Source organism: Rattus rattus, chromosome 6 (genome assembly GCF_011064425.1).
Source record: "Rattus rattus isolate New Zealand chromosome 6, Rrattus_CSIRO_v1, whole genome shotgun sequence".
Lineage (NCBI taxonomy): Eukaryota > Metazoa > Chordata > Mammalia > Rodentia > Muridae > Rattus > Rattus rattus.
Window position 1 is genome coordinate 41,532,041 of NC_046159.1, and position 15,459 is coordinate 41,547,499.

Below are 15,459 nucleotides of genomic sequence, written 5' to 3' on the forward strand. Positions count from 1 at the left end.
CATTTTAAAGTTGATAAATGCAGGTTACAGAGGACTTGTTTCCTGTATTTGCTAATTTTACTTATGGTGTTAAAATAAAACGCAGTGTCAGATAAAGGGAGGCAACTGACATGGTCTGCCAAACCAAAGGTGAGTTGAGCAAGTTTAACAGTGAAAAAAAGCATGTGTCAGTCATTTTTATATTTTCAATATTGTATGGGAACGCAGCTAGGTGCAGCATATATGAATACTCCTCACCTCAAAAGCAACAGTGTTCAAATACCTAGCAGGTGACAATTGCAACATCTCATGGTTATTGTAGGATGGAGTAATGGGGCTGCCAGTGCCCTCTAGTGAGCAGGCAACAACACTGCTTCTGCCTCCAAAAGCCATTCCTGTGAGGGCAGCCTCACAAGAAAGAATTATCTGTCCCTAGGTATCAATGAACCAATACTGAGGAGAGGGAAGCCCTGCTGTATTTAAGGAAGTAGAGGAAGGTTTGAGGTCATGTATCAGGTCAGGCTGTACCTCACAGTAGAGGGCCAAGATAAAAGTGTGAATGAGGGAAGAACATTTGTGTAGATTCTGATTGTGATACATAAACAATCCTAGTTACTGGAGGGTTCCTAAGAATCAGGAGTTAGAAGTGTTAGTTACCTGGTAGATGCATGAGAGAGAAAGGTAAGCAATGGCCAGTCAGTCAGTGGCCTCCTGGTGAAAGAAAAGTTTAGATTAATCCCTGAAGAGAGTGTTTCAGGGTCCAAGTTGCAAGGTCACCTCCCTAACGTTAAAACGGGTTGTAGAGTAAGAATGATGGGGATCCACAGGAAGACCTCCTCAAGTATGTTGTAACCCTTCCCCTTGTTTTCATCTGTCCCCTCAAGTGTAGGCATTATCACAGGACTACACACACACACACACACACACACACACACACACACACACACACACACACACACATATATATATATATATATGCTCCAAAGGCTTTCCCCCACTCCTGATCATCTCCTCACAGAGGCCATTTCCTCCTCCTCCCCTTACCTGCCTCCTCTTATTCTACTACGTGAGGGTGAGAAACCCTGTATATTTCCCTACACTGGAACATCAAGTCTATGCAGGATTAGGCTCATTATCTCCTACTGAGAGAGACAAGGCAGCCCTATTGGGGAGCAGGTTCCTCAGTCAGACTACAGCTTAAGGAACTGCCCCTCTTCCGGTTGTTGTGGTGACCGACATGGAAACTGTGCTGCACATCTGCTACAGATGTGCCAGGAGCCTTGGTGCAATCATATATATATATATATATATATATATATATATATATATATATCATATATCTTAGATTGGTGGTTCAGTTTTGGAGAGCTCCCAGGAATCCACTTTAGTTGACTCAGTTGATCTTCCTATGGACTTCCTATATCATAGGATCTTAAACTTTAAATGCCGCAGCTTCAACACAGCAGAGGGGAACACAGTATGATTACGACCTTTGTTGAATTGTGGTGATCAGTTGGCTTGGTCTGCTAGAGTGGGGTGTTTAGGGAGGTGTGTGTTATTTCCCTCATCATCTCTCCCCCTGCTACAGGGTGCAGATATTAATTCAACAGGAGAGTGGAGGACCTTGCCAGCCCCTCTTGAGCACATTAATCTTCATGTCCGAGGGGGTTACATCTTGCCATGGCAACAACCTGCCCTGAACACCAACTTAAGGTGAGTGTTGGCACTAGGGCTCTGTTTACACACTGGTGAGCTCAGTGCTTTGTGATGAAAGGCCACATTTACATCAAGCATGAGTCTCAAGGTCAAAGTTTTCTGAACATGCTCTTTTCTGCTCTGTGTGTATTGTGCTTTCCACAACTGGGCATTTCATCTACATTTATTGACTCTTTGTGCTAAAGCCGCAGGAAGGATGGTTCTGTCACCCTCTATCTCTCTCTGTCTCTGTCTTTCTCTCCTGTCTCTCTCCTCTGGGGGTGTATCTTTGTCTCCTCTGTGTGTGTCTGTGTGTGTGTGTGTGTGTGTGTGTTTGTGTGTTTCTCTCTCTCTCTCTCTCTCTCTCTCTCTCTCTCTCTCTCTCTCTCTCTCTCTCTCTCTGTACACCTGTGCATATGTTTGGACATGTATGCAGGTGAATGGTCACCTTCTGTCCTTAGGTTTTTCTTGTCATTTTGAGGAGCTGTGGACTGTGATATACCCCGGTTGATTTTGAGAGGAGTTCTTCCCTGTTTCACTTTAAATCCTTTCAGTTTTCAGGACTCTAACAGCTCTGATGGTGGTCAGCCTCCCAGTTTTTTTGAAGGCTGTTGCAATTTGAGTTCTGAAACTTCCCATCTTGAGGAGACTGCATTTGGTTGGTTCCTCTCCTGCTTTGCTTTGAGTGTCATCCAGTGCTCACTGCTTATGTCACACTAGTTCTCCTTTTTGGATTAGCATTCCTGGTCTGTCCTTCTAACACTTTTGTTTCTCACCTTTACCTCCACCCAACTGAGCCCTGTCTTGGTTGTGATTCAAAATAAGGGTTCAAGAGTACAGACTCAAGTGTCTAGTATATCACTTTGGCTTTTTAAGATTTTGGTTTAAAACTGTAGCCTAAACTTCTACCAAAACATTTTATTTAAAGAATTATTGTAGTTATTTGTAACAGACAAGGATTTATTTGAAGGGTATCTATCTATCTATCTATCTATCTATCTATCTATCTATCTATCTATCTATCTATCTATCTATCTATCTATCTATCTATCTATACCTACCTCTCTGTTTCTTTGACTATTCATCACTGCTTTAGTTTTTTAAGTTGCAGACCTTAATAAAAAGCAGTGTAATCCAATGCTGATTTGAGGCTATTTTGTATACTCATATCAATTTATCTTACAAAAATGGAAGTTTAATTTTTCCTCATCCTTGAAATCTGAAATCCTTCATTAGTGAAGAGACCATAATATAAGGACTATATCAGCAGCTGTATACTAAATATACTTTCTCTGCTAAGGAATTTTTTACTCAGAAACAGATAAAATGTGGCTTACCTATATGATGGTAACTCTATATTGTGAGAGGAGACACTTTCTCATATAGCAATGCCACAGCATCTCTGTCTGAGACTCTTTCCTCTTCTCATGGTCTGCGTTCTGTATGTCAATGTAGCCATAGAATTCATCATAGCTAATGTAGTGATTGTGATACTCACACATTGGTTTTCTGTCCTGGTTATTTGTTGTTGACGTTCAGGATATATCTACCTTGTGACAGCAATACTGGAGAAAGTGTCTTTTAGGATTTCTGCCTCTGTTTCTTAAAGAAAGAAGCCATCTTTAACTAGTATTTTTATCAATTTGAAATTTGGTGCCAACCTTTCCCCAAATCCTTTGAGCTCTAAGGATTTGTTTCATGTGTAAATCTTGGTTCCCACAGTCGGAAGAAACCTCTTGGTCTCCTCATTGCTCTGGATGAGAATAAAGAAGCAAGAGGAGAGCTGTTCTGGGATGATGGGCAGTCAAAGGGTGAGTGCCTTGAGAGAGTGTGGTCATGGCAGACCTGCACTAGATTTCTCCTAGTGCCATATGATTCAGATTAATTTCTGCTCTCACAATGTAGAGCTTCCTTCTTTTCTAATACTAATGTCTACAGTGTTGCCTTCATGCACTGTATCATTTTCATTCATTTGCTGATAGACAAGTTTGTTGTTTCACTATACTGGGTATTTTGAAAAGAAAAGAATCAAAACAGATTTAACATAAAAATTTTTCCATTAATTAATTTATTCACTTTACAGCTTGTTTGAAGCCCACCTTCCTATTCTTTTCCCAGTGTGACCCTCACAAATATCTTCCCATTTTACCCCCTCCCATTATCCCCGGAGAAATGAAAGCCCCACTTTGTACCCACCCTTGGACATCTTGTCCTGGCAAGACTAAACACATTCTTTCCCATTGAGGCCTGGCAATGTGGTCCAGCTATGGGAGGGAGATAAAATGACAGGCAACAGAATTAGAGACAAACCCTGCTCCAATTGTTGGGTGACGCACATATACATGAAGCTTCATGTCTGCTACAAAAGTGTAGGGGCTAAGTCCAGCCCATGAATGCTTTTTGGTTGGTTGTTGTATCTAGGAGTCACCATGGACCCAGGTTGGTTGACTCTGTAGGTCTTCTTGTGGTGTCTCTGTCCCATCTGACTCAATCCTATCCCGCCACTCTTTTCCAAGACTCCCTGAGCTCCAATTGTTATTTAGTTTTGGTTCTCAGCATCTGTTTTCCTCAACTGCTGGATGAAGCTTCTAAGCAGACAGTTATCCTACGTTCCTGTCTGCAAACCAGCAGAATATCAATAATAGTGTCAGTGGTTGGCTTTTTCACATGGGATAAGTCTCAGGTTAGGAGCGTCATTCCCCCAGTCTCTATACCACCTTACTCCTGCACATCCTGTAGGCAGGACAAATTTTGGGTTGAAGGTTTGTGGGTGGTTGCTGTTCCCTTTCCTCCACTGGAAGTCCTGCCTGATTATAGGAGGTTTCTATAACCCCAGCTGCTAGGAGTCTCAGCTAGTGTCGCCCTAATAGACTCCCAGAAGCTGCCCAGATTCCAGATCCTAGGCTAGCCCCAAAAACGCCCCTCACTGACATCTGTTCCCTCTCCCAATGTTCTCCTGCTTCCTCCCCATATCTGATCACCATCACTTTTGAATTCCTTACCACACATTCCACCTAGTTCCTTCCCTCCTTCTACCTCCAATGTATTTAATATTTCCTTTCTGAGTAAAATTCAAGCATCCTCTCTTGTGCCCTCCTTATTATTTAATTTCTTTGGATCTATAGCATGATTATCACATATTTTATGGTTAATATCCACTTATAAGTGAGTGCATACAATGTGTGCCTTTCTGTGTCTGTGTTACTTCATTCAAGATAACATTTTCTAGTTTCACATATTTGCCTGTAAATTTCATGATTACATTGTTTTTAGTAGCTGAACAGTGTTCTATTGTTTAAGTATACCCCACATTTTCTTTATCCATTTTTCATTTGAGGAAGATCTAGGTTCTTTCCAGTTTCTGACTATTATGAATAAAGCTGTTATGAACATAGTTGAGCAAGTCTCCTTGTGGTATAGTGAAGTGTTTTTTGTGTATATGCTCAGGAGTGATATAGCTGGGTTTTGGGGTAGAACTATTTCCATTTTTTCTGAGAGATTACCAACTTAATTTCCATTGTACTTGCAAATTTTGCCTCAGTCATGGAGGAGTGTTCCCATTGCTCCACATCCTCTCCAGTATGTGCTATCATGTATAGTTTTTTTTAATTTTTGCCATTCTGATATATAATATGTGTACAATATAAATGATCAGAGTTGTTTAGATTTGCATTTCCCTGATGACTAAGGATCTTGAACATTTCTGTACGTGCTTCTCAACCACCATCAGTGAGTTCTATGATTTCAATTGTTCATGTCCAGTTTTATATATATATATATATATATATATATATATATATATATATATATATATAGTTCAGCTACTAAAAACAATGTAATCATGAAATTTACAGGCAAATATGTGAAACTAGAAAATGTTATCTTGAATGAAGTAACACAGACCCAGAAAGGCACACAATGGTCATGCTATTTGGATTTTAAATATGACAACAAAAACAAAGGCAATGGATCATTAAATAAATTTATATAGCTATTGTGGAGCATAGCGCAGACACATGTTGAAAATACAACTTCTACGTATCACAGAAGCCCCACATTTAGGTGTATACCACCAAAAAGAAATGAAAACAGTGTGTCATAAATACTTGGCTTTTCATACTACTAGGGTATCATCTAGCAAAGATCGAGAAGCATCCAATGTGTCTGGTGGATGAAGAGGAAAGAAGTGTGATGCATAGATCTGGCAAAGTGCTTGTCAGTCGGGAAAATATTGAGGAATCAGTTTTAAGGAAAATAAGATGAAACTTGTCTTCTGAGGTCATCAAGACAATTTGACATCTCTTTCTTCTTTCAGACACTGTGGCCAAAAACATTTACCTTTTCAGCGAATTTTCTGTTACCCAAGTGAGTAGCACATTGGGAATAATCTGTGGGATAAGTGTGAATATGACTATATATGATCTGTATTTCTCATTTAATTTTCACTTTTTACCAGGGGTAAATATTGCTGTTTATGACTTAATTCATAGTTATTATACCAGCTTTGTCATCAATAAGAGGCAACAGTGATAAGGAAGCAAAGCTGCTATTACTGAAAAGGGCAATTCTCTAAAAGGTCTGAGAGTCCCCCTACTCTCTCCATTGGAATATGAAAATCAGTTTGCCTCCCAATCAGCATGGGAAATTGAGAGGACTTCAGAACAGCTCAAGGGCATGGTCTAGGACGGAGTGTTGGAAGGCCTTGGGAATCTATGTTTGCATAATTTGTTCATAATTATGCTTGGTGTGTTTCAGAACCGTTTGGATGTGACAATTTCAAGTCCAAACTACAAGGATCCCAATAACTTGGAATTCCAGGAAATTAAAATCTTTGGGACACAGAAAATCCTTAATGTTAAAGTGAAACAGAATGGGGTTCTCCTTCAAATGTCTCCTCAAGTCAATTATAATTCAAACCTGAAGGTAAGACTTCCTTTTGTGAGGAGGCTTTCCACAAGCCTCTATGAGGTTATGATATTACTTCTTGCTAAGATCACATGGGTTGCTGAAGGACCAGAGTACATCTGAAGCCAGATGAGGAGGTTAGAGCATTGGAGAAGGAAGATAAAAACAGAGATGTTGGAGCCAACAGGCCTTCAGATTTTCCCATCCTTATTATCTGCTTGCTTTGTGTTTGGTTTTCCTCTAACTGGGTGTGGGGAAAAGATCCAAGGAAAGGACTCTAAAAAATAAGAATTTTCGGGAGTTTATTTAACTTTTAATGTTCCTTTCCTATGATTTATTAAGGCATATCATATGTTCCTTATCATAGGCATTTGCAAGGAATATTTTATACAAAAACTGTTGATGGTGCTACCATAGATGGTGATTAGAAAGTAGTATTCTCCAGGGATCCACTGTTTCTGTAAGACTTGTCTTCTATTCTTCTACTTCCTCAGTACTGTGAGGAACATTTCCCTAGTCCATTCTGATAACTTATTTGGAGGCTCCTCATGGAACTGGATTGCTGGATCAATACTGTTTTGAGGATCTTTTAAATTCCGGTTAACCAGTCAACCAAGAAATTTAATTACATTGTGCATATTGATCACATTTGACATTTTATTATGACAATACATAAAGAGTATATATATTTTATTGTTACATATAAAGGATTACATGCTTATTTGTGTCTATGGCAAAGTGTAATACAGTGGAAATATATATATATATATGTATATATATATATATACAAAAATATGATTTGTATATGACAGAAAATAAGATATTTAAGGTATCTTCAAAGGAACTCTTTTGTTTGAGTCAGAAATATAATTAACATAAATGAAGATATATGAACGTATTAAGAAGGAGTCTAAACCAAATTGGTAAAATATCTGCTTTGATCTGAATTGATGTCCATAGCTTAGTAGAGTAGTTGAGGGCAGCTTTCTGGAGAAGGCATGAATGGACACCACCTTGAATGATAGAGTTTTAAGGATATGGAGCGATGGCTCAGCAGTTAATAGCACTGCCCTCTCTTCTGGAGGTTCTGGTTTGATTCTCAACACCCAAATGCCGTCTCCCAAACATCTGTAACTCAAGTTCCACAAGATAAATGCCACGTCTGGCACCTGCAGCCACTGCACACAGATAATGCAGGCATATGCAGCCATATCTATAAAAACATCTTGGATTTATGAAGTTGATGTGAGAGGAAGTCTGGTGCAGAAAATGTGGAAGTTTCTTTTGTAATTAAAGTTTCAGAGTTCAAAATTTGGTGTCAGTGATTCAGCACTTGAAGTTTATGATAAGTAAGGTCTATTTCTTTCTGAATTGGAATGGGCTGAATAGATCCAGTCACAATGCCCTATTTTATGGAAAAAAATGAAGAAAAATAAGCATAGAAAAGAAGAAAAAACAGATAAAGCTGAAGAGGAAGGGCCTTCTATCAAGAACGAAACCCTGGCACCAGCAAATGATCACAAATTGACTTTTCTGGCCAGATTTATGTTACAGTCATTAAATTTTCATTCATTAATTTGAAGTATCTCTTCTTTAAATCTGAAATACAGAGAAAAGCACATGTATTCCAGAAATGGCCTTGTTTTCCAGAGAGTATTTGTCTTGAAAAAGTTGAGTTATTAGAACAGCATCAAAGGGCTCAGAAGTCTTAAATTAACAGTCTCCATTTCAGGCTTAGGATGTTGGAAATGAAAGTTTATATATGATATTTCTCATTCCCCTTTCTTACACTAATTGGTATATCTGAGATTAAAAATTTGAGGTAATTTTGGTAAGATTCCAGAGATCATTTGTACTATAGTCCAAGCAATATTACATAGATGCCCTATGATCTAGGCACTCCACACCAAAGAGGGGCATGATATGGTGAAGTAATGAACAAGAAATAATAGCTTAATTTGGTAAAGAGGAGGAGAAAATATTTCTGACAAAACAAATGGTGGTCAAGTGGCCCAGTGGAGGGAATGAAAAAGTTTGAACATAACAGGTTTTCCTTAGTCTCTCTTTTTTGACAATGAAATATAGAAGGTTTTCATAGAACAGTTGTAATTTCCTTTGCCAATGACTATACCCTAAGCACATATGCATTTGTGCCCTCATATGCTGTGGTGTGCTGTTTAAAATATTAAAACCAGGGCATAAGGAAAGACTAAGAATAACTTTTTTTCCCATACAAAGTTTCAGGTCTTGTAAGACTTTTGTCCTGATGATGAATTTCCATTCTTTCAGGTTGCTACCATCACAAATATCCATCTCGTGCTGGGAGAAGCATATACAGTTGAGTGGGACATCTACTCAAAGGACGTAGAAAGGATAGATTGCTATCCAGATGAGCATGGTGTTTCTGAGGCAAACTGCACTGCCCGTGGCTGCATTTGGGAGGTAATCATGCTGAAGATGTTTATGTAAACTGGACACCCTTGTAATGTTATCTACAATGTCTTTATCACAGCTTTAATAACCATGGATTTATTAAAATCTATAGAAAGACTCTATATAAACGTTATGTAGGTTGAGGAGTGAAGTGGGTAAGAGTGGGGTTATTTACTATTCTACTCTCTCCAGCTGAGCAGGAATTTGAATTCATGCTTACTTAAATGTTATAGACATGAACAAATGTACCTATGGCTTTCTCTCCAGATAACTTGTCTCTTCTCACTCTGTTTGATAAGTCCATATCCCTGCTAATATAGGATACTGACTTTCTTTCCAGGTTTCCAACACTCCTGGGGTCCCTCATTGCTACTTTGCTAATGAGCTGTACTCAGTCAGCAATATTCAGTATGACTCCCATGGGGCCACAGCTGACATTTCCTTGAAGGCTTCACCTTATAGCAATGCCTTCCCCTCTACACCCGTGAATCAACTGCAACTGAAAGTCACCTACCACAAGGACCAAATGCTGCAGTTTAAGGTATGCGCTATCAGGCGTGGACAGGACCTCTCCAGTTTCAGTACTCTTTGTTATTTTGTGCTACCAAAATTTGACAAAAGTTTTATTTTTATATCAAAATACTTTAGAGCATCATTCAAATAATGAGATCAATTAGATAACTGATGCAATAGAGAGACCTCTCCTAATTTCAAACTGAGAAAAATCACTGTGCCTAAGGAAAACTGTTGTGAGCGAACACATCGAGAGGAAGTAGATGAGGCTAGTAGGAAAATAGAAGAGTTATGGCTCAGTTTGCTTTGAATAAGAGAGGAGATGGGGAAGAGTCGATGTGTGTGTGAACTTGACACCATCGTGCTCCTTCCTATGGACTAGAAGAGGGAGTTTCCCAAGGAATCAATATTATTTTGCTAAATTGCATGTGTGTGGATGGTAGTGATGTTAACTTAAATAAGAAAGCTGAGCAGATTTTTGACTGACAGTATAAGAGGAGGAGTGTGATTTTCAATAAAACAATGGAAATATCTTTGAAATATTCATGAAAGTTATTGCTTTTTCCTTTTATGGTTTGATTAAAACAAGGGAGTAGGGATTGAGTAGCTATCCTGTTGGTAATTTCTTTATTAAATTCTGAGCTTCATATAGATAGGGATTTGTCTCCCCCCATTGTGGTATTGAAAACCCACATAGGCTGGTACACAGCGAGTCATCATACGGTGCTGAGAGGGTAGAAGCCAGTTATCAAGGCAGAGAGCTCTCACCTAGAGGAGTCCTCAGAATCTGAGTTTTATCTGGACTTGAGCTCTATGTCTTCTTCTGTGTTTTTTTAATGTGTGTGACCTCATCAGAGTGAAGTTGATGGGATGTTCAGCCTCAACCCCCCCCCCACTAACCATTTAGCTCTACAGTAGTTCTCTCCACCATGCTAATGTCTTTCTGAGCCCACCTCAACGCTCTGAGTCTTTGTTTCTTTACCAGAACTCTTTGCTCTCCTTTTTTGTGCTTGGTTTACATGACAAAGCTTTTAAGATCTATCCTATATTTCTTCCATGAAACCACCTTAGTGTCCTCCAAGCTTTTCCTTCCCTGTTATCACTAAGTCCTTTTACAGGTGTTATAATAGCTCATACCCTTCATGTATGCTGAGTTCTTCTTTCTTAATTACAATGGTTCCTGTGCTTTTTATACCAATAACCTTAAGATATTCAGTTCCTATCCATACTATTTACTATTAGATCAACAATTGAAAGTTTGCCCTTAATTACTCAGCTTTATTAAAATTTCAGCATGATTTTTAATCCTGAAACATTAATTTGTTTTAAATCCATAATTTACATGTCCATGTATTTGTACACTTACAGACAAAATATATAACGTGTTTATAAATCCCATACCAATTTCAGAATGTTGAAGTGGGTGAAATGTTCTAGAGTCCATAATAATGAGACAATTAAAATCAAGTTATTAAATTGGACAGTGTCTTCTTGTTGGTTGATTAAGCCCTGGATCATGGTGTTTCAGAAGACAAAATATACAGAATCCAGTCACTGGCAAACATGCTACAATCATGCTGAGTTATTCACCTCTAGATTACTATGCCTATGCAAGCGTTGTTTTGAAATGCCAGAAAACTGTGAATATTTACACTGTGAATGTCATTCTTTGATACATTTATGTTATGCAGTGATCAATTCAGTATACTTAGAATACTGGGTGTTTAAATCCTCTAATATTTGTGAGGTGTAGGAATTCAAAATCTTTACATGATATTTTGAATTATATGTTTCAATATTTAAATTATCATCACTGTAAGCATGCTAGGAAAACATCATATTTGTCTTTACATAAAATGGTTTCCTCTGTCCTAGATCTATGATCCCAACCACAGTCGGTATGAAGTCCCAGTCCCTCTGAACATCCCTAGGACTCCATCCAGTACTCTTGACGACCGTCTGTATGAGGTCCTCATCAAGGAGAATCCATTTGGGATTCAAATTCGCCGAAAGAGTACAGGCACTGTAATGTAAGTAGTTCCTGGGCTGATTCTCTGTTACTGTACTTCTAATTATTCCTCACCCGGTCAATTGTCCTTGAAGATATCTGGCTCAAAGCATCGTACTTCCTATGTTCAAATCCATGATGTATCAGTTACTTTTCATAACTGTGATAAAATAAACAGACAAACAAACCCATGACCAAGAGAACCTATAAAAGTGTTTGATTTCATAGCTTCAGAGAGTTAGACTCTGGGATGGTGAAATGAAGAAGGAAGGCATGTCAGCAGGAGAGTTGAGTGTTCACATCTTGAACTGCAAACAGGAAAGAGAAAGCTTTCATACTTCCTCCAGTAAGGCCACACCTCCCAGTAGTCCACAAATAGTGACTTACTGGGGACCAAGTATTTGCAATACCTGAAACTATGATAGGGTATATCTCATTCTAACCACCACACATAAAGAAATGCTTTCTGCTCTTACAGGAAATCTTTGATAGTCTAAGAATAAATGCTTACATAGTTATAGGTATGTGGGTATTCATTGAGCAATTATTTGCCTAATTCCTTTTATGCATTAGATGCTGTTCTGAGTTTTGTGTTTCTAGACATGTGTGCTATTTCTTCTAAATTTTAAATTATTCCATGAAGAGGAATTTGACACAGTGACAACCTGCTTTGCTGGAAAAATAAGGGAAATCACATTATGTGCTGATTCAGATGCTGGGATCTCAGTTTGTCTGAGGAAGAGGCAATGTGTGGAATAAAGCCTAGTTTAGGAGAAGTTCCACAGAGAGTTCCTGGAAAATTTGTGATAGAATGATATAAGTTGTGAGGTGGAGGTAATTTTTCAATTATCATAGAGAGATCTCATTGAGGTCATTGAGAGAATGAAAGGGGCGATAAAGCCTGGGTACTAGGTCGCCTTAGAACAGGAACAATTCTGGAATCTCCATGGGAGTCTCTCATGAGAAGTGAGCAGCATGAGAGAAGACTGTGAGGTGGTGTGAGGTGCTCATATCCCAGGAGTGGATACATGTAGAAAGTGAACCATTAGGGATCAACAGCATGGTGAGTTTCATGTAGGAGGGTGATAAAGCAAGTGTGTTTGCTTCTGGGGACAACACTAAAGGGAAGTAATGATACAGTGTAGAAGAAAAAGTAGGGGTGACTGGGACCGTGAGCAGGCATGGTTGTGGTTATTTTAATCTATTAGACATGCATGTTTTACTTGGAAGGGACAATAATACTGATGGGTGAAAATAAAGAACTCTGTGGTCCTCACAAAGCCAGCTGTTGCAAACCAATAGGAAGCTGATATATTTATTTATTTATTTATTTATTTATTTATTTATTTATTTATTTAATTTATTCACACATGTTCCTTTTCCTTGCAGCTGGGACTCTCAGCTCCTTGGCTTCACCTTCAATGACATGTTCATCCGCATCTCCACCCGCCTGCCCTCCACATACATCTATGGCTTTGGGGAAACTGAGCACACAACCTTCAAGATAGACATGAATTGGCATACATGGGGCATGTTTTCCAGGGATGAACCTCCAGGGGTAAGCAAAGAGTGTTTGTGGTCCGTGTTTTGTCCCCTCCATCCACTCTGTGTGTCTTGTGCTTCTTTATGGAAGTCTATTGATGATGCACTTCTACTTTTAGGCAAATGGACATATTTTTCTTCCTTTGTTCTTAACAGAAGAAACTGACTCGACTTAGAAATCAATATTTTCTTGGGTTTCTTTCTCATGTACTCAGTCTCCTAATACCTTTTTTTCCCCATTATGACTCTCAGTACAAGAAGAATTCCTATGGTGTCCACCCTTACTACATGGGGCTGGAGGAGGACGGCAATGCCCATGGAATCCTCCTGTTGAACAGCAATGCCATGGGTAGGATGACACCCGTGTCCTCTTATTGTGTGCCAATCATTGCTCAGTTTCTTTAGAATGTATCTGACTTAACTGTCTAAAGACCAAATTAGTCTTTGTGGTATCAGTTTTCCTTCTTATTGACCCTTTACACTTGATCTTAGCCAAAAGGCCGAGAAGCGATTATTGACTCTCTATATATTTAATTTGTATGTAATTTGCTGAACTTTTAATTTACAATGCTGTTGTAGTAAATATTTAATATTAATCAGGGGTTTCTACCTCAATTTAGATACTTCAGTTCCCAAAAGAAAAGACACAAAACTTTTATAGTATAATTCTGAATATATTATATTTAATATATTTATAGTAATATATTTACATATATCCTATATAAATATAAATTTATATTTATAATTCTTTAGTCAACACTAGAGCTGAGCAACCATCAACCCTCTATGGTTATTTTGTCTACCTCCCTCTCAATAACCCTGAGATATGACTTACCAGCTATAACCCTGGGCAACTTTTACTCCTGGCCAGGCCTCCTGGCCAATTCTCATGATCCCCTTACCCCATGGTATCCTCTCCTCTCTTCCCCTTCTCCCTCTCCTTTGGTGGTCTCTGCCTCAGGCCCTGAGCCTGGGAACTGAAACAATGCCTACCCCTCTTCTGCTCAGCTATAGACTGTGGTATCTTTATTCAACCAATAGTTTTAAACTAAGGAGCAAGGTTACATAGCATCACTGGTACATGTGAGGACCTTCTTATCCTTAGGGAGGACCAGACCTTGGGGGCCAATATTTAGCATTACAATACATAGCAAAAGACCAAACCTCAATGCAATTTAGCTAGTGAAAGCTTTCATTTAACTTCTTTAGTACTGTATCAACCTACTTCAGAATATGTGTTTTCCATATGTCATGATAGAAGAGACAGAGAAGGTAGGGATTCCAGGGTCAATGGTCTCAATATACAGGATTTCATCATGATGTCATTTTCTTGTGTTTTCAGATGTGACCTTCCAGCCTATGCCTGCCCTGACATACCGAACCACAGGGGGCATTCTAGACTTCTATGTGTTCTTGGGCCCAACTCCAGAGATTGTTACTCAGCAGTATACAGAGGTAGGAAGAAACTTATTTATGAAATAGGTTTGTGTGTGTATGTATATACTCATAATATGTTTCAACTCTGCTAAACAGGATTGCCATATAATGTATGATATGGTGCCTGAATTTATTGTTCTTTCTCAGAGGAAGATATAATATGTAATAAAAGAGATCAGGAATAAAATATTTATATTCCTGTAAATATTAAAATTATGCTTTATCCACTTATTGCAGAGTAGCAGAATATTTGTGGTAACTAGTTTTGGGGATAGTATGGAGCTATGGTAGTGTGATGGAGCTATGATAGAGGTATGGTAGAGCTATGGTGGTGGTAAGGTTAATGCTGTCACAAGGGATGGTGTTATTGAAGGTAGTTGTAATATTATTGGTGAAGATGATTATGAGGATTGTGATTGTTATGGTGATAATGATTGGAATGTAAGTAGGACATGAACTAATGAAAGTTGTTGTAGTAGAGTGGATATTGGGTAGAGTGTAACAATTGGGTTCATGTTAGTGATGGCAGTGCTAGATGTTATGATAGTTTGGGTAGTAATGGTGTTGGTGATGATGATTATGTCTGTGATAACAATGGGGATTATGGCAGCAAAGTTATGACATTGTCATGATGGTTATAGTATGATGAGAGAGATGATGATTACATTGGTGACGGTGGGATGCATCATGGCCATGGGGAATAATAACATTGTTAGTTACAATTAACAACCATGTATGAAATATCTACTGTATCTATTTTTAATGCACATGGAAGTGTGTCATGCATACTGTTACTTAGTCAAAATGTGAGATAGATCCTATTATGGGCTCTATTTACAGGTAAAAGAACAAGCATAGAAATGTCACATACCTGTCCAAGTTCACACAATCAGCAAGACGTAGAGACTATATTCTAAGTTAGCTATTTTCCTCTGTGTTGTGTTTTT

At 38.6% G+C, this 15,459-nt stretch overlaps 1 protein-coding gene across 1 annotated transcript in view; it reads left to right on the forward strand.

Moving 5' to 3' along the window:
• Mgam (maltase-glucoamylase) overlaps nucleotides 1–15,459 on the forward strand; it is a 143,785-nt gene that overhangs the window by 80,482 nt on the left and 47,844 nt on the right. The window contains exons 44-53 of the mRNA XM_032906004.1: nucleotides 1,568–1,692; nucleotides 3,397–3,485; nucleotides 5,990–6,039; nucleotides 6,430–6,597; nucleotides 8,869–9,021; nucleotides 9,353–9,553; nucleotides 11,401–11,555; nucleotides 12,923–13,091; nucleotides 13,328–13,424; nucleotides 14,418–14,530. Of these exons, the coding sequence (XP_032761895.1) occupies nucleotides 1,568–1,692; nucleotides 3,397–3,485; nucleotides 5,990–6,039; nucleotides 6,430–6,597; nucleotides 8,869–9,021; nucleotides 9,353–9,553; nucleotides 11,401–11,555; nucleotides 12,923–13,091; nucleotides 13,328–13,424; nucleotides 14,418–14,530 (1,320 nt within the window). The remainder of the gene's footprint in view (nucleotides 1–1,567; nucleotides 1,693–3,396; nucleotides 3,486–5,989; nucleotides 6,040–6,429; nucleotides 6,598–8,868; nucleotides 9,022–9,352; nucleotides 9,554–11,400; nucleotides 11,556–12,922; nucleotides 13,092–13,327; nucleotides 13,425–14,417; nucleotides 14,531–15,459) is intronic.